This window comes from Cydia strobilella, chromosome 5 (genome assembly GCF_947568885.1).
Source record: "Cydia strobilella chromosome 5, ilCydStro3.1, whole genome shotgun sequence".
In the NCBI taxonomy this organism is placed as follows: Eukaryota; Metazoa; Arthropoda; class Insecta; order Lepidoptera; family Tortricidae; genus Cydia; species Cydia strobilella.
Genome location: NC_086045.1, coordinates 6,229,984 through 6,251,174, shown reverse-complemented (window position 1 = coordinate 6,251,174; position 21,191 = coordinate 6,229,984). Strand labels below are relative to the sequence as shown.

Here is a 21,191-nt window from a genome sequence, read left to right as displayed (position 1 = left end):
CTAGTAAAAAATAATATTGAGATTGAATTTTTCATCGTGAATGGGCATAGTAGTGTTAGTTCAGACTTTAGTCATTTGAGTCCTCTGTTTTCAGATTACCTAGCTACTTAGTTTCTCAGACCCTTGAATGAAGTCGAAGCTCGAGTCCTTTTTAATTTATTAGAGAAGCGAATCTTTTGTTGAAACTTTCAAATAACTCAATTTATTGACAACTAAAATTCAAAATGCAATGGTCTTCATGTAACATTGACGTGTAAGATACAATAATCATACAATATCGTCTATTTTCTTTACTGTTATTTAGATTAAAGGATGACTCACGTTAGACCGGGCCGTGACCGGGCCGGAGCTTCCGGCGCTTACTTTTCTATGACATGACAGGTGATCACGTGATGCTTTCCATAGAAAACGAAGCGCCGGAAGCTCCGGCCCGGTCACGGCCCGGTCTAACGTGAGTCATCCTTAAACCTATAAAACTGTTGACGTAGTCTTTATTTATAAGGACTGGACTCGGGACTTAAAAGACAGGAGTCTCCACCAAAACAAGCATCTAATCTACCATTAGCACTTTTTTACTTGCTGATTTTTTTTTCATTTGTTTCAGATAACAGAACAAAAGGATGGCCGCTAGTCGACTCCCCAGCTCCAACAGTATTTTACACAATGTTGTATCTGTTCATCGTATGGTCAGGACCCAAACTCATGAAGAACCGTCAACCGTTCCAATTGACTTGGTTATTAGTGCCTTATAATCTGGCTATGGCTGGTCTGAATGCTTACATAGCCGTAAGGTTACTCACGGCATCTTTTCGATTAAGATATAGTTATGTATGCGAGCCATGCCGGCAAAAATATGACCCTGATGAATTACAAGTAAGTATCTAGACTGCAGTGGCAGGGGCATATAACATATTGATTCCCTCTGTGCTAGGTTAAACTCTGTCTATTATGCAGTAAACTCAAAGGCTCCTGTCCCAAAATAATCTGGTAGCCGCCTACTACGCTTATTTTCACTCCCATCTTTCCTATGGAATCGATCTTTGGGGTTTTGCTGTAGACCGTGATCGCCCTTTTATAATTAATAAAAAAGTTGTCCGGTCTATGTGCCGAGTCCGAGTACCGCCCGACGAGACCGGCAAGAGATCTTTTTATTAAATTACGTTTTTTCCTAACGGTTCCCTCGTTTATATTCGAGGCAGGAAAACTAATCCGGCGGAGCAGGAAACATTTTCCACCTCTACTACGCGTGAATCGTCAAGACGAACGCAGGTACTAGTAATACCTGCACAGACTTGCAAAAACAGGTAAATTCTTAGAAATTATAGGCCCACGCATCCATTACAGTTTACCGTCTGTTATTATTCCAATTTTTACAATGATACCTACCTAATTTTAATTATATATTTCTGACATATATAAATTACGCATCTATTCTATGACAATGTATGATCAATACAAATAAATAATATGAAAATATTATTATCATACTTGGCTTACACATATGTATTGTCTACATAATACTAGCGTTGAGATGATTGATGATGGTATTGTATTACGGGCAGGTGTTCTCAACGTTAAATAGGTATTACATACCTATAGGTCTACCGTTCAACTAAGGCGGTTGATGAAGTTGCTATGGTCAGCCACGGAGTCCACGGACTGATTGAAGGCTTAACTTCATAAAGCTGATTTGTATTACATTGAGTAAGGAACTAAGGAATCACGGAGTAGGATGGAGATGGCAAGTGGGCGTTCCCGTCTATCCGACAGTTAGTAGCGACCGTCTCACTTTATGCACAGACTATGCTCAGTTGTTGTGTAAACTTCATGCTCGAATGACATTCACGTCGTACGTACGCTCGTCTAACAAAAATTGATAATTAAATTTAAAATGCCGTATTGTGCAGTATTAAGCTGCAGAAATCACAGCGGTTTAAAAAATCTTTCACGTGGAGGTATTTCCTATCATCGGTGGTTATTTATTTAAATATAATCCGATAAATACGAAAAATCTGTTTATTCTGCATTATTTACGAATGTTCGTTAAGTAAATCTATATTTTATCAGTTAGAACTTAGAGTTCACAATCCTTTGTCACTATTCTTTACGTTTATCTGGAATATTCGCTATCCTAAATGTCAAATAACTTCGCTACTCAGATGCTGCGCAATGTCGATATTTATATCGATAAAGTTAAAGTTACGATATTTCAAGGTTGATGTTTGGTTCGGTAATAAATTATTATTTTAGACACGTTTCTAATTATTATTTGGGATAATCAATGTCTTAGTAAATATGGCAGCTCTGGTCATCAAGCACTAAGTTAAGTCGGGGTCATTTCATGGCAACCTTTCAAACCTTCGTATTCCTTTACATACGTTTTTGTTTTTTACACCCATCATATTTTCATCGTTAATATAATTAGACTAGGTACTTAATGCACTTATGCGTACAATGCATGCAATGTGCCATGAATAAACGTTTTATATTTTCTATTTCTTTATTATCAATTATTGTAGGTTACTACAAGATGCCGATATTAAAAATAAATGGATCAATGCTACTCGGCAAGAAAATTAGTTTCCGCAAAAATATAGCACCGTTTGCTAGGAGCATTTCTTAGAGAAAGATTTCTGGGGATAAACTTGCCATACATCTCATCTAGCGTCCACACGCCTAAAACTTAGTTACTAATTTAGTAATTATTAGTGACATTCGGGCTCACTAAATTAATAAAAAGTGTTCCGTACCACGCAAACTAGCGTCAAATATTGGAATTTTGCCGCCCCCCTTCCTGATTTGATAGGTCACAATCTTACAATCAAATCAAGTGGGATCGATGAGCCAGTTTCATGTATGCTTTCACACCATACAATTAATTTGACAATTTAATCAGGTTGTCCCGTCTAGATTGGCCTTAAATGCTGCTACAAGTAAATATATTGTTAAAGACGAATACTTACCTAAGTAAGTAATTACAGATTTGTGATTACAAAATAACAGCAATACCGAGTTAATAGACCTTTAAAGAACTATGATTTTATCTGTTTGACTTTAAGATATATTAAATGTTCACATTAACAACCTAGTTGGTCAATTAATAAGAAACAAATTTCTAGTTAGACATTTGTTGTACTGTACTACATATTATTTTTCATACAATCACGATTATCACTACCTATATTATAATCATAAATAAAGTTTCATCTAAATGTGTTAAAACATACGGTAATTAAATATCAATACCTAACTGAACACACAAATATCGATAAAACACTCCGATTACACTGTCCCCTCCCTATATCGTCGAATGGAAAGAAGTTCCAACGGTTAGCTACTCGCAGGCGTGTAGAGATCTCGAAAACACCAGTGTAACGTGACCGTGAGATCCGTAACAAACCATGCGTAATTAGACCTTACTTATACTGGTTTTTTAGCCCTTTTCTCGCCTGTAATAAGTAAATGATTTTAAAATTATATAAAATAACGCCATCTGGTGTTGAGTAGTTGTATTAGGTGAACGTTGAGCGAGCTTTTGTGAGATGAATGAGATAATGAAAGAGTCGTATGTCATATAGCTTTGACATTATATTTTAAACCGTCACTCATGTAGCCTAAGTTGATATTCGTTCGAGAAATGTCCACCGGTAATAACCTTTTGGTATGGAAAGTTGCTACGAATCAGAGCAATTTTGTAAGTGTGTGACGTATTTTAACGTGGCTATGAATGTGTGAGTTTAGCGACACTGGTTTTCATACTAAATAGGAGTCATTTCACATCCACTAGTTTATTAATTCGTGTAAGGAATAATGTAATTTTCTCCAATATGCTCGGAAATGTTCACATTATTGTATCAAAAATAGTATGCGAAGTTCTTCGTTATGGTCAAACTTAAATTTAAAAAATTCAATAATGGTCCTATTTTAGCGGACGGGAAGTGTTCATTACTGTATTGTTTTTTATTTATTTTTTTAAATCAAGAAAAATGCAAACAGCCAATTATTAAGTGTGTATCACACTACCGCACCGCACCAAGGTCACGGTACGTTCATCCATAAGTGTGAGCGAGAAAGAAATATCTATTTCTTAGGTCTCGGTGCGCTGCGGTAGTGTTATGGCTTTTATAGCCGCGGGCTGCGTCTACACGACCCGGTCAGCTATCATTTCAAGCTATAGGATAGACTCATATTGTCTCGTTCTTACAAGACCGTCGTGTATGATCGTGTGACTGCTTAATAAAATCAAAGACTACTATATAGCTTATATTTTTTAAGGATCTCTTGCGCATAGATTAGTATATGTTATTACCTCATGCGTGCACATACAGCTTATATTGCCCAATTATGATTTTATACTATACAATAATATTGAATGAACAAATATTAAATGGTACTGAATGGCAGAACAAGTTCGGCCTTTAACTTTTAAAAAATAATTAGAGGGAAATAATTTTAGATTTGTTATAATATATATTTTAAGAAATAAAAAAAATAATTTAAAAGAAAATTTCTTAGGTAAATATATATTTTAGACTTTCTTGATGTGAAGGTTCGATTTTAATAGTGATGCTTAATTATTATTTTACCTTATTTCCTCGCATATTTGGTGAAAAGCACTTATAATATGCCTCGGCAGGAATAAATTCATGGATTCGTCTTCTTTGTCGACTCCGCTTCGCGTCGTCAGACAAAATCGAAACATCCACGAATTGCCCTTTCCCGGCTTGCAATAATGTGCTATTACTCATAGCATTAGCTATTTATACTGGCTTAGAAACCCCATAAACATTTGTGTCTCAGTTAAATAAACAGAAACACAATTATAATATTATCAACACAATATACAACAATATATTTTCCCATCGGTTTCAGGTTTTAAACACACACAAGAGGTATATTTTCAACTAAATTAAATACCTACTTGTAAGTAAATACTAAATATAGCTCATCCAGTTTATCTGCTCATATTTGTTTGTGTACCTGTGTCTCGGTTCGATAATAACAATGTACCTAATTGTATAATGAAACGATTAATATTGTTTAGCTCTCTATCTACATTGCTGCGCCCATCAGGGTTTCATGTGTCATTTGTGTACCTACCTATACTCTTAAGTACTTGTAAAACCTGTAATGTACATGTGAAATGCAATAAATAAATACAATACAATACAGTATATCAACCTAGTATCAATCAACACCGGCAAAGTTCTCTAGGTTTTCGTAGAAGGCTTTTAGTAAGCATTTCTGAAGGATGTGATGGATTACTCGTTATTGAGCGCCATTACCACATTTAACCCGTACACATTACCGCATACAATGCCATATATCGTAGGTATATAATATTCAACTCTATTGACAGCTATTAAAATTCAAATTTAAACAGATATTTGTTTATTTCATGCACAAGTGCATGGGTTAAGTACAGCGGGGCGAATAAATTCAACCCCATTTGGGCGTTATTAAAGAATCAATTTTCTCACTTTTCTTAAATTTGTTGGATGTTACTAATATTAGAATTTTTTTGTCTCTCCCACTGAATCATTCAAAGGATGGAATGTCTTTTGTAAAGACTGCAGGACGCAAATAAATAAGGTATGTGAATATTAAAAAAATACCTTTAAGGAAAAAGGATTCTTTGTTTTCCTTGGCGTTTGTTTTCCATGCAGATGTATGCGACAATAGAATTATGAATATTATGACATAAAATTATATTTTCATATCACTGTGGCACTTTTCTTCCCTGCTAGGAGGGACCAAAGTAGCACTCTTCTGTTCTAGCCGTTCCTAGGGCTTTTTTTACGCCCTCACCGTAAATATGTCATTTTGCTCCCTTGTGACACAATCTACTATTTAAATATTTCATCACACTTGCTCGAAAAAAATCTTATTTTATGCGGGTGTACCTACTGAAGGACCTTTGTCTTTTGCCTATATTGTTCCCACGGGAGTATTATGAATTTCGAAAAAAAAAGACTGACGTTTATAATTTATTTATTTTTCTTTATGTTTTAAAATATTTAATTAGATTAATTGTATAGCGGTTTAAAATATTTTTACACCATTTTCAATCGCGGCTGAATGCTGTAATGGGTCTGTGCCTTCGATGCACACCTGTCAAATAATGACGACACGGCGGACGAATGTATGAAATGTCCCTTATTTATGAATTGTTACGCTTAATCTCGTATTTAAGGCCCATTCTATTTTAGGACAAGTGAAATAAGGAGCCAGTGTCCTAAAAATGGGACATTTATTTTAAACTCAATTTCAAAAGTAAGGTCAAATTTTCCTTAAAAACCAGATTTTTGGGCGTTATGACTAAATATTTTTGTCCTAAAAATAGGACTTTGGCCTTACGAGGTTAAAATTAAGTTTTTTCTTCGCAAGGGTGATGAAAATCATTGTGTGTAACTCCGGGGGTGAGAATATTGTAAACTCGATATTTCACTTACTACTGGTGCTCACACACTTCTGGTGACCAAATATATCGGAGCGGCCAAGGTGCTCAAAAATATCTGCACACGCGTCTACTGTCAAGGCGTTAGAGTGCGTGTTCAGATATTTTTAAGCATCCACCTGTTGGAAACTGTACTCACTAATCACTATTAATTTTAAATAAATAACGTTTGACTAATATATTTATTTATTTATTTATTTATTATTATTCGGAGATCCAACAGCTGTTAACATGTCTATAGGTTTTATAAATATGATACAAAAAGCCAATTACAGCTTCTCACCAGTAGCTACATATTAACAAAAACAATTGGTGGTTAGCACTATTGCACGATTCCTACATTTACACGCCAAAGCTACAGTAAACTCATAATTCGAAATTAACTGAAGAAGATACACAAAGAAAAAGAAAAAATACAGCACAATGAAAATTCAATAAGGCATGCTCACCCAAAGAACTCCTCCGTCAGGATACGCCGCACAGTTTGGATGTTGCTGTTGAAAATATCAATGTCCTGCTCCCTCGTATGTTTATTTAGGCATTTACTAGCACGTATCAAAAAACTGTTCTGTCTGTAGTTACGCGAAGCATTAGGAACAGCAAGGGGTCGAAAATTTCTTGTGGATTTGGATATAAAACCAAATTAACTTTTTCAGATAGCAGATGCAGTGTGGTGGTACTACTTCTCGAAGCTTCTAGAATTCTGCGATACATTCTTCTTCATTCTGCGGAAGAAGGACGAGCAGCTCACCTTCTTGCATGTTTACCATCACTCCACTATGTTCAGCTTCTGGTGGATCGGCATCAAGTGGGTGCCAAGTGGATCAAGTAAGTTGAAAAGGACAACAAATAACTTGACACTTGCTTGTAGATCGTTCGACACCCTTTTGCAAGGGTGTGAGGGGTCTCGACCGCATTCCTGCCGACCGTTATCCCACCCCTAGCCTGGTGAACCGTTTGAGCGGGGCCAGGTTTCGGGGCCTCAGTGCAGACGACTGGCAGCTAGGTAGCGTACCTAAGCGAACAACTCGCGAACGCAAAGCGAAGCGGCGCGGCGGGCCCACGGCGTTCGCGTTCGCAACGAGATCGCCCACGTAGGATACTTCTATAGGTATCAAAGGATTGATTTTACCCGCGCCGTATCGGGCATCAACTTATTACTTTCTATACATCTCGTACGAGCGAAATGCATAGAAAGTAAGTTACGCACACGCTAGCGAATAATGTCAGTGTCAAACTGGTGGTGGCCGTATAGGTCGTATCAAAATAAGGTGAAAACCATAGCAAATTTATAAAGCAAAATCGGCCCCCTACTTCATTTTTAAATGGCTTACCAAGTACGAGTAAACCGTTGGGTCTCGTGTTTTCGTCGATAGCCGTATATATAAGTTGGTCAAACCAAATTGGAAGTAAATAAGAACAAAAAAACTATACTCATCCTTTTCTTGTTGCTAGTACTGGTGTAAGACAAAGATAGTATGATTCTCTCTGTCTATGTTTGAAATGAGACAGTCCTTTGACAAACTATATATTCAAGCCGCAAATAACCTTTTATTGGAACCGAGAATTTTTAGCGTTTGAGACTTGAAACTAGGTTTTTATGGCAGTTGTTCTCAAAATTAGTATGCAGGCAATGTTTCAGCTGTTAATGAAAAAAATATCTACGGCTTTTTTGCTAAAAAAACTAAAAACTTTTCTTAATTCGACACTTGCAATAATTTAGCAGGTTTATAGCATAGGTATACATTGGAAAAACTTGAGATTGAATTTCATTCCCGTAATTTTATTATAACTTGAAAATGATTATTAAATAAATCTAAAAATATTAGTGATTAGGTACCTACTTAGTTATGTATTCTACATGATAATTATGTTGTTCTGTAAATGAACGATTGATTTCGGTAACTTCATTCATTGCCTAACGATATACAATATAAAAAAATACTTGATTAATCCAGATCCCATTTATGAGATATAAGGTTTTGGTTGGGTTGCTTGGATATATTAAGTCTATTCAACAAAAACCTAGACGTACTTAAGCATTAAGCACCACTTACACCATCCCACTAAACCGGGGTTAACCGTTAACCCAGTGTCAAATTGTACTGGTAACCATAGTAACTCCAGGTTTAACCGGTTAACCCCGGATTAGTAAATGGTGCAAGTGGCCCTAAGTCAATAAGTCTGTTTAGTATTTGTTACAAAGTACCGTTATGTTTACGTAATAAACCATCGTCATTATTACTAAATATTGCTTTTAATATTTATTTCATGTATGTATGTCACTTTACTGCACATTAACAAGTGTAAGTAAACAAAAAAGAGAAAATAAAGTAAAAAAAATATTATATTTACCTACAAAGGCGAACCAAAGGGATCTCTTCCAGCTAACCTTTGAACAAATGCGAAAAGAACAATCACTAAAAGGTGAAAGACAACATAATACGAACTTACGAACAATAACAATATTGGAATTATGAAATTTTTTATATAAAGTTTCATGACATCGCGCAGTGTAGAGTGACCGTGTGAAATAATATTGAATAAATGATGATCCATCTTCATTCCAGCATTCCTGCCAGCCATGGTGAACAGCGCTATCCACGTTCTCATGTACACCTACTATGGACTCTCGGTGTTCGGCCCCGCCGTCAGCAAGTTTCTTTGGTGGAAGAAATATCTCACAATCCTTCAACTGGTAACGAAATATATTTTATTTATACTACATCGGTGGCAAACAACCGTACGGTCCGCCTGATGGTAAGCAGTCTCCGTAGTCTATGGACGCCTGCAACTCCAGAGGTATTATGCACGTTACCGACCCTAACAGTCCTCACCCTCGTTGAGCTCTGGCAACCGTACTCACCGGCAGGAAGACAACACTACGAGTCGGGTCTAGTGTTATTTGGCTGCGGTTTTCTGTAAGGAGGTATTCATTCTAATCGAAGTTACTATGATCGCACTTAAACTATCGTGAGACATATTTCAAAATATTTATCAGTACGGTTTTTACTCACTATTATTTTTAGTCGCTTTTGGCGACATGTTTCTGATTCTTTGGGAATCCTTCCTCAGGCACGACTAAGAATACTATGGGCTGAAAAATGGCCAAATATTTTCAGTTCCATTTAATATAACTCACTATAATTTTGCTGGGCAATATACAAATATGCACCTGTGGTGAAGATAATACTTCCTCATAATTTTACTAAACATCATACAACAGGTTTGCTACAGTCTATCTGTTTTCGACCCCGCCATCATAAATATATTTATTGTGGAAGAAATAAATTTCAAGTATAGAAAAAAATTAAGACGAATCATTCTATTTTTACCAAGTCGATAAATTGCCCACTACGTACTCTGGTACGTACGGTGGTGGTTTGTAATTAATATTACAAAATATAAATATTTGCGTGTGTAATTGTATATTTAATGTAATATTACTAAAGTAATTTTTTACTTTACAGATCCAATTCACAGCTGCGCTAGTCTTAGGTATTAACGGCATCCGCATGGGCTGCGAGTTCCCCCTTTGGATGCACTACGTCCTTATCATCTACATGATCTCCTTCATCGTTCTCTTTGGAAACTTCTACATAAAAGCCTATCTAGCAAAGGTAATTTTCACATTTACTATTTTTTTACTTTTACCTTACTTAATGTTAGGACTTTAATGAAATCCTTTGCAACGGTTTAGTAGCTACTTCTATGGCGAATTTTTTGAATAAAATAGTTCTCTTAATGCCGCAGGTTACCTTTAAATTTACATAATTAGTATCAAATTGATAAGTTGATAACACTTGTCACAGCAATTTCCTTGTAAAATCGAAACGGATTTACTTAATAGGAAACAATGCATAATAATATACGTACCTATTATGTAAATTGCTAGACGTGTGCCTACAATATCTCAGTGGATCTTGGATCGTACTTTCACATTATCGTGTGAATCATGTATTACGGAAAACATGTAAACGTCCTAGGTTTGACAGGCTAATTCCATTTTTTTTAATAATTCCAGTTGTTAGTCTGTTTGCCACCTCTGTCACTTGAAATAAATATAGAAAATAGTAATTACTAGGCTAATATAACCCTTGTCCATTTGCCATATCAACTTTTAAAAGCGTTTTACTATAACGAAGTTTTGATTTATGAGTGCCCACATTACTTTACTATAGATTGCATGCTTTATGCGAGTCTTGCATGAGTTACGCTAATTAGAAGCGCAACCTAAACGCAAACATAGGTTCGTGCGCGCTAACTTGCGGCGCATTCGTTAGATCTCGACGCAGCATACCGATAACCTTGATTCTTGGTTGATTCACAACGGAACTTTCGTTTCTCAATGCACTTTTACTCACATTTCAAGTTGGTCAATTTATTCGTGGTCAATTTAAAAGAAATTATAGTTACATAAGTGACGCAAGAACAACGCGCTTGCGCAATTGACTTTTCAATTTTATGTAATGTTTTGGGGCAAGATTAAAATAGTTTTTGTTTGAAATACGGTTTGTCCTTTCTATTCTATTTCTTTAATTTGTCAATAGGGCATTTGCAGGCTGAGTATTAATTTTAAACGGACGACCTTGGGAATTGGGAGACTTGGGGAATATTATTGAATACAAGCAATTTAGAGGTTTACCTTTTCATTTCACTGAAAACATATTATCATTCAATTCTAAAATAGGTTCTGTCCATTAATTTTGTTAGCGTTAAATTATACCTTAAATGTAAGTTATTTTCTTTAAAATTATCAATTATTTGTATTTATTTCGGTTCATATAAATTTATTTTGTTCTAATATCTTAATAACAAAACTTCCGTGAGACACAGACATAATAAATATATTAATAACGGGTCACTCACGTATTTACATGTCGAGCGTTATTTGACTTAAAATACGTGAGTGACCCGTTATTAACAATATAAGTGTTTCGGTTCTATCTCTAAACTAAATTTCATTTTAATCGAGTGAGCAGTTTAAGCGCTAAGAGGTAACAGGCACACAGAGTAACTTTCGCATTATAATATTATTAGAAGGAATAATTAAACCAAAGTTTGTATAGACTGGTTTACCTTTAAAATGTCAAAGTAAATAATGTGAATATAATTATTATTTATTATTTTAATTCTTTACAGGGAAGCAAATGTATGGAGGTGAGGTATGGCGAGTGCCTGGACGATGAAGAAACAATCGCAAAGAGGAAACTTAAACAAAATTAAAAAATATAATATATTCAAAATCCTTAATCTACGAGATAGGTACAAATTATAGCTCTCTGGCGGTCGTAAACTATTTTATGTTATTGTTATATTAAGGGTAATTTATTACATATAAATAAATTTGTTTGTTACATTTTATTTATTTATAGCCATATCCCTTGTTGGGGCTGCCCTAGGAGGGCTAGGAGGAGTAGGAGGTATCTTGTTTAATAGTTTGCTAAGGTCTGGATCTTGTTATGATACCACATTGATTATCGCTCGCGGTGATTAGTACGCGCGAAATGCCCTGAGGAGTCGTGTCATTAGGCATCTCGCCCGCATTTACTTATCATAAATCAAAATTGTTTAATCAGAATAAATTGGACTTAATGATGTGTTCATTTTTCATATCTTCATTCGAGACCCTGGTTCCCAAACTATTGTGTAATGTGACTCACTTAAATCATGAAATTTCATTTCCTACCCATTTCGCTGAAATGTTGTTAGACATTCGCAATGCGTTAAGGTCGAAAATTGTGCCATGTGAAAGTAACGTCATGCAAGAGCTAGAGCATAGAAAGAGGATGATACGATGATAGGTTTTGACGACCGGTCTGGCCTATAGTGGGTAGTGATCCTGCCTGTGAAGCCGATGGTCCTGGGTTCGAATCCCGGTAAGGGCATTTATTTGTGTGATGAGCACAGATATTTGTTTCTGAGTCATAGGTGTTTTCTATGTATTTAAGTATTTATAAATTATATAATCGTTGTCTGAGTACCCACAACACAAGCCTTCTTGGTCTTACCGTGGGACTTAGTCAATCTGTGTAAGAATGTCATATAATATTTATTTATTTATTATTTATTTATGAACAAGAACGACTGTCAAACTTCAAAAGTGAAATGCAAGTGTGTGCGTAAATTGTCTATTCACGATCAAAACTAGTAATGTCATGTTACAACATATTAATAATCTTTTGTTGTTTGACTGCTTCATCGACTACTTTTTGAAATGTCGTTATTTTATCTAAATAAAAATGTTGGAAATTAACCTATCATGAGACATATTTCAAAATATTTAGATCAGTACGGTTTCACTAACTGCTAGCGACTAAAAATAATAGTGAGTGAAACCGTACTGATCTAAATATTTTAAATAAAAATGTTATACAAGTATTATTGGACCCTATTAGCGCCTTTTTTAATTTTCCTTTAGAGCGGACGGAAATAAGTAAATAATGAAACTTATAATCGAGGGTACAGTCAGGATCAAAGTGGATATAGTAGATTGTACAACAAGGGCACAAAGCGATTCATTCCCATACGAGGATAAAAATAGGCGTTTGTGCCTGAGTTATACACACTGCTTTTCACTTCGATTGTGAGTAAAATAAAACAATGGCAAACAAATAAAAAAAATGTTTTTCTTTTTTTTAATTTTTAACACGTCATATTTACCTTAAGCCCACTGCACACTCGTGCGCGAATCACGGCGCAAAGCTGCAAACGCGAGTGTGGTGTCGATTTCGCTGATTAGCGAACTGTCCACACTCGCGTTCACGGCTTCGCGCCGCAATTCGTGTGGAGGGGCTTTAAGTCTTTATTCATACTGACAAATTATAACTACATTTTGTAGTTTGTTTCTATAATAACTATGCTGTATTGTAAGATTTTAATGATTTAGTAATATATAAAACACGGATTATTAAAAAAACGGGCCAAATTAAGTGGAATAACAATATTACCCGATTATGTTTTATTGTTTACTATGGCAGTAATTTGATTGACTGTCTTTAAAAAAAATTACTTTGTGCACTAGAGCATAAAAATAGAATTTTGTGCAGCCTACATCTAGCACAAAGGAGAACTTTACGAGCATGAAAAGTGAAAAATATATTTTAACACACCTTTGTTACCATAAAAAATTGTGCCTCGATATATTTGGCCACTTTGGATGCCACTATCTATTTGATCCTGACTTTACGTGGGTTCCTACTTCCCAGGAAAAAAATCAAGCACGTAGTTCAAATTTATCGCTAAACATGTGCATCTTCACGTCACGTTTTCTCATTTGTAGTCTGTCTCTTTCGCACTAATGGGATGTTCATCTACGACCTACGTGATGGCTTCCCTTTCGCACACTTCATCTGTCTTAAGCGTTAGCGAAAAGGACAGGCACGTGAGCTAGAGAGGTCTTATGGTGACAGTTTGCTGTACGATATTAAACCTTAAGTAGGTAGAAAATTAAATTCCTTAAATACATGTTAGTTATTTATTATTTCTGCGACCCCTATAATTGAAAAATAGGTCCGCTGGAAGTAAAACCTCCCAACTATAATCCTAAGGGGCAACTATGATCCAATTACCTACAGAAAGTTAATCATGAGTTATTCTTAACTTAACTCTATCTGGGGACAAAACGTTTACGTGTTTTGATAGACAATTACGTTCAAGTTTGACTAAGAAACAGGACAGTTGCGACGCCATGTTGCAAATTACATCGCGGTAAAGGTGGTTAATGTGTTTGTACAGTCAAGGGCATAAATATATATTATGTACATTCCCAAAGTTTCAAAAATATATGTACGCTCTTACACCTTAGACAATAAAGGCGTGTTCACATATTTTTGAGCCATTTGTCTGGATCGATATTTTTGCCTTCGACTGTACGTGTCGGAGCTCTTCAAACTTTTATGTGTACCTGTGAAAAGTTGTTGTTTTTGGAAAAGTGTTGAGTGTTAATGACTAAGGTAAGTTCTTCTAGGTACTGTGTTAAAAATATGGATTCAAGCGTGTTTTGTGATTGACGTCATCGCGTCTCGCGCACCGAGGGTTCCGTACTTTTTAGTATTTGTTGTTATAGCGGCAACAGAAATACATCAACTGTGAAAATTTCAACTGTATAGCTATCACGGTTCATGAGATACAGCCTGGTGACAGACAGACAGCCGGACAGACGGACAGACGGACAGCGGAGTCTTAGTAATAGGGTCCCGTTTTTACCCTTTGGGTACGGAACCCTAAAAATTATACTTGGGTCTCAATATTAGTCCAGTCGTTTAATTACCTTAAGGGTTCAGATGTAAAAAATCCATTATGTTTTTCATTTCCAGGTTTTCAAAAATGAATTCCTCGCGACGGTCGCGACGAAGAATGACTTGTTTTTGTATGGTGCTGGCCCTACAAATCGTATGCCGAAGACAAAATGGAGAAAAACAACCACAGCGGTTAAAATAAATGATTTTTATTTTTATAAATTTTTTAAAAAAAGTCAACGAAGTCGACAAATGAGCATACCTATGTAAAATGTTTGACTAGAAGGACATATTAAATTTATAATTTCTAATAAACATCCCCAAAACTATACAATAGAAATGACTTAGTGGAAAGTCTGCTATAATCCATATACCACCCGTTACCATCGTTGTACCATCAGTTAAATCGTACCACAACCGAAACGTTAATGAACCTAGTTTATTTACACCCGAAACAATCCTCAGTCTGATCAGAAATGGACATTGTCGTCGGATTTAATCTAAAAATTGATGGAGTTTTGTAACAATTTAACTAGATAAGTTAATAATATAAATTAAAAACACGACTGCTGAATTTTAATCGTCTCTCAAAGCTCTTCATTTTGATACCACATTCGATAAAATTGCAATTTTTTTTTTCCAAATGTCGCGCGTATTGTGTATTACGTCCGCCATGTTGATTTTATTATGACGTCATACAGCCTATGTCACCCGGGATGACGTAAGGATTCTAGTGAGGATAATACACCTAAATCGGCTAAGGCATTTAGAAGTTATGGTGGAATAAAGAAACTCACATACAAACATGAACCCTGATACAATACACTCCTTCTTTTGGGCAGTCGTGTAATAAACCGGGCCGATTGTGATTTAACATTTTGTTATGGTTTTAATTTTGTTATGATACCGTATTACAAAATACAAATACAAATACAAAATTCTTTATTTTATAATAATTTACATTTTTGTGATACAGGGGATGGAGCCGCCCGGTAAGCAAAACAATGCTTGTGTTGGGAGGCACCGCTCTTCCCTAGGTTTATAAATAATACATTTTTTTTTTTTACAGTTTTTATAAGCTTGAGGTACCAATGGTACCATAACTAATAACTAAGAAATAGTGGTGATTATACATCCGAGTTTTTTTTTTTTTTTACAAAATTTCTAGTTAATAGGCTTTTAACTTAATTCTAGGACAGGCATTATAACACAGGCTTGTGTACGACAGGGGTGTGAATATCAACTGGGACGGGTGTGTGTGTGTGTGTGTGTGTGTGTGTGTGTGTGTGTGTGTGCGTGCGTGTGTGTGTGTGTGTGTGTGTGAGTGAGAGAGAGAGATTGAGTGTATTCTAGTACTCTGATTTTAGCAGCTTCTCTGTTTCTTCGTAGGTTTTAGCTTTAAGCCATTTAGTGAGATATAATTTACATTCGTGATATGTTTTTGAATGGATATCTAATTCTCTGTTAATTTTATTATAAAGGTAGGACGACTTTGAATTAAACTGAGATCTTGCAAAGTAAGTTCTCGTACGTAAAGAAGCAGTTACATTTATCATTTTTCTTTTGGTTTTATAATTAGGGTTGTAGGGTATCAATTTGTGTTTTTTTAATATTGTTTGCAGAACATATAATTTTCTTACCGATAGAAGATCGCTGGTTTGATAAAGTAGTTCAGTAGGATATAATATTTTTTTGAAGTACATCACTTTTATGAGTGCACGTTGAGCTCTTTCCAGATAGATGAAGCGACTTTTCGCTGCACCACCCCAGACCGATATGCAGTACAATAAGACAGATTGTACCAGGGAGATATAGATTTCGTTTAAGATGTTGCGAGGCTTTGTAAGATTTGTTTTACCTGGTGCAATGTGCCTTAGCGACTTAAAGATCCAAAGCAATTTTCTGACTCTACCGATTACTTGGTCAAGGTGAGAATACCAATTTAAATGCTCATCTAGTTGTACACCCAAATATTTTGTTTCAGAGACTTTTTCAATAGTTGGACAGTTACATGTACAAAAATTAGATTGCTGACAAGAGTGAATTTTTAAATCTATTAGAGGAGAAGTCGGCTGTGAGATGCTGAAACAAACATATTTTGTCTTACTTGTGTTTAATGTTAGAAGGTTCATCCTTAACCACTTTGATATGTATGACATTCCGAGTTCAGCTACGACCCTTACCTCTTCCCATGATTTGCCACTAAAATGATAGCAGTGTCGTCAGCATAAGAGAAGATTTTTGCGCCAGCAATGGTCATATCGCAGAGATCGTTGATATAAACTAAAAATAGAGTCGGACCCAGAACGCTTCCCTGCGGTACGCCATATTTGACATCCTCGTCATCGCTGACACATTCGCCCAATTTAAGGCGTTGCTTTCGGCCATATAAATAATCTTTAAAAAGTAATAGTGGCGTTCCTCTGATACCTTTTCTCTCCAACTTTTGTAAAAGAATGGAAAGAGAGACTGTATCAAAAGCTTTCTTCAGATCTAGGAAGACACCTAGGCACTTGCTGTTTTTATCAAGGTTTTCTACAACTGACGAGGTAAGTGATATTACTGCATCCTCAGTTGATTTTCCGTGTCTGAATCCAAACTGTGACTTAGATAAGAGATTAAATTTGGTTAAATATTTTAGTAATCTGTTGTTTAGTATTTTTTCTAGAATTTTCGAAATCACTGGCAAAACTGAGATAGGTCTGTAGTTACTGATGTCGTCCCTCTTTCCACTCTTGTACACGGGAGTAATAATAGACATTTTAAGCGATTTCGGGAAGGTTCCTAAATTAAAGCAAAGGTTCACTAGGTGAGTTATGATAGGGACTATTTCCTCGGCAACGTATTTAAGAAATTTCGTTGATACATTGTCCCAGCCAGGCGCACTACTTGATTTTAGATTTATGAGTGTATTGACGCGAATGACAGTGAATCTTACGCGCACAAAGCGCGAGGGAGATATCTAATTACACGCAGTATATTTTGCTCGGACCAATCAGCGTGAGATATAGTCAAAATCGTATCAAAATTATCGTATTGACGAAGCAGAATCGGCCTCCTGGGTTAGGACAACCACAAGGTAACAAAGTATTACATCTGTTGGCACTGTGCTCGGGCCATGTACGCGACCTTCTGCGCGCGTTGCACGACCTCGGGGCAGCGCTTGCGGCGCACCAGTCTACAATCTTGGAAGAATCCCTCATTGCGAGGGAAGCCATTGCTGCCATCGCTGAAAGTCACTAACCCTGCGAACAAAGTTAGGTGTATGATATTATGAAGCGGACGAAGCGATTATTAAGCTTTCATTCAACAGCTTTTTATATTTTCCAATTTTTCGCGGGCATTTGCTGCAGAAACCTGTGGAATGACCGTTTCGGCTTTTATTTAGCGACGAAGTCATACACAGCAATTAAGTTCACGTCTCTCCTGTGGAGACCCTACCCAAATTGAAGGACTGAGAAGTTTGAAACATTACACCGTGATTGAAAACCCGTCAAAAACAACCAACCATTTGAAAGAAACAAAAGCGTGTATCAAACAAAAATCTTTTTACAATCTTGTTTACTAACCGAGACCCCAAACGCGTCCACCTCTGAACTCCCCTTCAAACTTCATGCCGTCGGCGCGCCAAAACACGCCATGTCCGTGGAACCAGCCTTGCATGAACTCGCCTTCGTACCTAGAAAGATAACATTCATTAGCGGCACCAGTTAAAAAACGGAACCCTTATAGGATGACTCGTGCGTCTGTCTGTCCGCCTGTCACAGCGTATTTTCTCCGAAACTACTGGACCAATTAAGTTGAAATCTGGTATACATATGTAAGTTTGTGACCCAAAGACGGACATGTAACGTAAACACATAAATTTTAAACACGGGGGCCGTTTATGGGGGATAAATGAGAAAATTAAAAAATAATGTTTTAAACTATATTGTGTTAAAATATCAAATGAAAGAGCTCATTATGAGAATGTCAGATATATATTTTTTATAATTTTTGGAAAAACAGTTTAGAAGTTATTCAAGAAAATAGGCAAAAATTACCATTCCCCCCGTGTCTCCGTGTCCCCATTCCGTGTCTGAAACTACTGGGTCTAAAATTTTGAAAAAAATCCACAATATTGCTCTTTACCTACAGATCACAGCAAAACCTATTAGAAGTGTGCAGTCAAGCGTGAGTCGGATCTAATTACTTAGTTTTTGATCCGCCCCCTACGGGTTTTTTTAAAGACATTTCGCTCACGTTTCACATTTCATGACTACTAAGAATAATAATGTATATGGTAATAGGACTTGGTCCTCATACGTGCCAAAAGCTCTTAACAGCTTTCCCAGAGATGTAATTGAAGATATAATTAAGAAACCTAGTAATATTAAGGCTATTGTTAAAAAAGCGCTGATAAACATAAGTGTATAAAGACTCACTAGCATGTAAAATATTTAATTAAAATATAATAATGTAAGCAGGGGTTGCATCCCCATATCCCTTAGCCCATATATTCTTAAAAATATAAGATTATTGAAATATGAATATTGTAATTCTTGTTCCTTATGAAAAATAAACAGTTAAAAATTAAAAATTTATTATTTTTTACATAAAAAAATACATTGTTTAAATTGTGTTATGTACGGAACCCTTGGAACGCGAGTCCGACTCGCACTTGGCCAGTTTTTTAAATACTTTATAACAGGATTATCAGTCATATCACATAAATAATAAACACATAAGGGTTTGGTACCCATTTCATGCTGTCCATATTGATAGGATTGAAAGGCTCCAAAGAAAATTTATAAAGTTCGTAGAACTTAGTTTGAGTTATCCGTGACCACAACTGGTGCAACCCAGCTGAAACATGGGAAATAAGGTCAAAATAATGAAATTATATCGCGATATACCTAGTCATATCACGAAAACGCGAGAGTTAAAGTGTTATATAAGTTCTTAGAATGTATAATTTGGTCATAACTGCGTTAATTACTTTTCTTAATTACAGTGTCGTAAGATTCAGTCCCTTGATAATTCCTCTAAGTACTTGTAAGTTAAGACACCCATACAAATTGTTTCGTTAAAGGATTTCGCTATATTGTTGTTTGTACATCTTGTCTTGTACTTAAACGTAAAATTTTAAATGTTTAATAAAAAAATATTTATTTATTATTATAACGAATTCATACTCGTACGAGTTTCTGAACGATGCGTTCTGACTTTTGTCGGTCTTTATTATTATTTTATTTTTTACCAACTGAGATTATTGTTGTTAGTACAAATAAAACTTAAATATATGGCCATGCAGTATTCCACACTACAAGTTATTATTATGAACTTTCAATGTACGGTTTTTATTTTTCTTTTTACTTAACGACGTGAAAGAGACAGTGCAGATGAAATTCAAGTACTTATTTCTAATTTGTATTTGGCTCCGCATGTTGACATGACATTTGAATGTAAATATTAATATCACTTTAATGATGTTTTGTCTCACTCAAAATCGAATTTTGCTCAATGGCATAGTGTACAATTCATACTTACCGCACAAATCTTGTAACTTACTTGGCACCATCAGGAAAGGCCATTAGTCCCAGCCCAGAGCAGAGCCCACCGCTCAGCGCGCCATCGTACCGCGTACCATCTGGTAGCACTAAGTGGCCCATGCCATGCTTCTGGCCCTTCAAGTTCCACTCTCCGACGTACCGTGTCCCGTCTTCATACTTGTAAGCGCCTGTCTTCACCACACCGGGATCTACGACTAAATTACACATGGTATTAGTGGACCCATTTTAGTGCAAACATTGGTTTTTTCTCGGAGACCGTAGATTTGTTTTTCACAGATGTGTTTTAATTTTTAGTCTGCTCGATCCCCAGGCGATTCAAGCGAATTAAAAAAAAAGTGAATGTAGTTTTGTTTATTTTTAAAAATGTAATAATGTATCCTTTAAGTAAAATGAGCTCAAGGTTTTAAGGCACTTTCTCTCCAGAGCCCATTTTTTTCCACACTATATAATATATCTTCCTAGCGTTGCACGGGTTTTTTGCCACGGCTTATAGGAGCCTGGGGTATCCATTTGAGAACGAATCCCATAAAGTTTTTGGTAAATGCGACAACACGATCAAAAATGATAATTATAAAAAAATATATGAATAATATTACGTTATGCACACTAATTATAATAATAAAACTCACCGTCGACCATTCTGTGGTTAGCAACAGCTGAATACTGAACTTCGGGCTTCAGTCCTTCCACTAATAGGGTTTACGGGTAATCTTGTTACGCAGCGTCTTACGTAAGCGAACAACTCGCGAGCGCATAGCGAAGCGGCGCAGCGCGGCGGGCCCACGGCGTTCGCGTTCGCAACGAGATCGCCCACGTAGGACACTTCTATAGGTATCAAAGGATTGATTCACTCCGCGCCGCATCGTTTCGCTTCGCGTTCACGTGTTGTTTGCCTACATAGCGCGTTACACTGCGATCAAGGGGGCAATTCAAACTAACATT

At 36.1% G+C, this 21,191-nt stretch overlaps 2 protein-coding genes across 5 annotated transcripts in view; one reads left to right on the top strand and one right to left on the bottom strand.

Moving 5' to 3' along the window:
• LOC134741383 (very long chain fatty acid elongase 4-like) overlaps positions 1–11,816 on the top strand; it is a 98,418-nt gene extending 86,602 nt beyond the window's left edge. For all 3 annotated transcript variants that reach the window (XM_063674147.1, XM_063674145.1, XM_063674146.1), the window contains exons 3-7: positions 605–873; positions 7,114–7,285; positions 9,028–9,155; positions 9,928–10,077; positions 11,600–11,816. In XM_063674147.1, the coding sequence (XP_063530217.1) occupies positions 605–873; positions 7,114–7,285; positions 9,028–9,155; positions 9,928–10,077; positions 11,600–11,683 (803 nt within the window). In that variant the 3' untranslated portion in view covers positions 11,684–11,816. The remainder of the gene's footprint in view (positions 1–604; positions 874–7,113; positions 7,286–9,027; positions 9,156–9,927; positions 10,078–11,599) is intronic.
• Positions 11,817–17,252: 5,436 nt separating this feature from the next.
• On the bottom strand, positions 17,253–20,905 carry LOC134741388 (MORN repeat-containing protein 4 homolog). 2 transcript variants are annotated; one of them, XM_063674154.1, is made up of 4 exons: positions 20,879–20,905; positions 20,248–20,443; positions 18,267–18,376; positions 17,254–17,942 (listed from the first exon to the last, which is right to left on the bottom strand). In XM_063674154.1, exons 1-4 carry the CDS (start codon positions 20,886–20,888, stop codon positions 17,788–17,790), a joined length of 471 nt encoding a protein of 156 aa, XP_063530224.1. In that variant the 5' UTR covers positions 20,889–20,905; the 3' UTR covers positions 17,254–17,787. The 2 variants fall into 2 exon arrangements, with proteins under 2 accessions (XP_063530223.1, XP_063530224.1); XM_063674153.1 differs by lacking the exon at positions 20,879–20,905 and having other exon boundaries at positions 17,253–17,942; positions 20,248–20,456.
• Between the last annotated feature and the right edge of the window lie 286 nt (positions 20,906–21,191).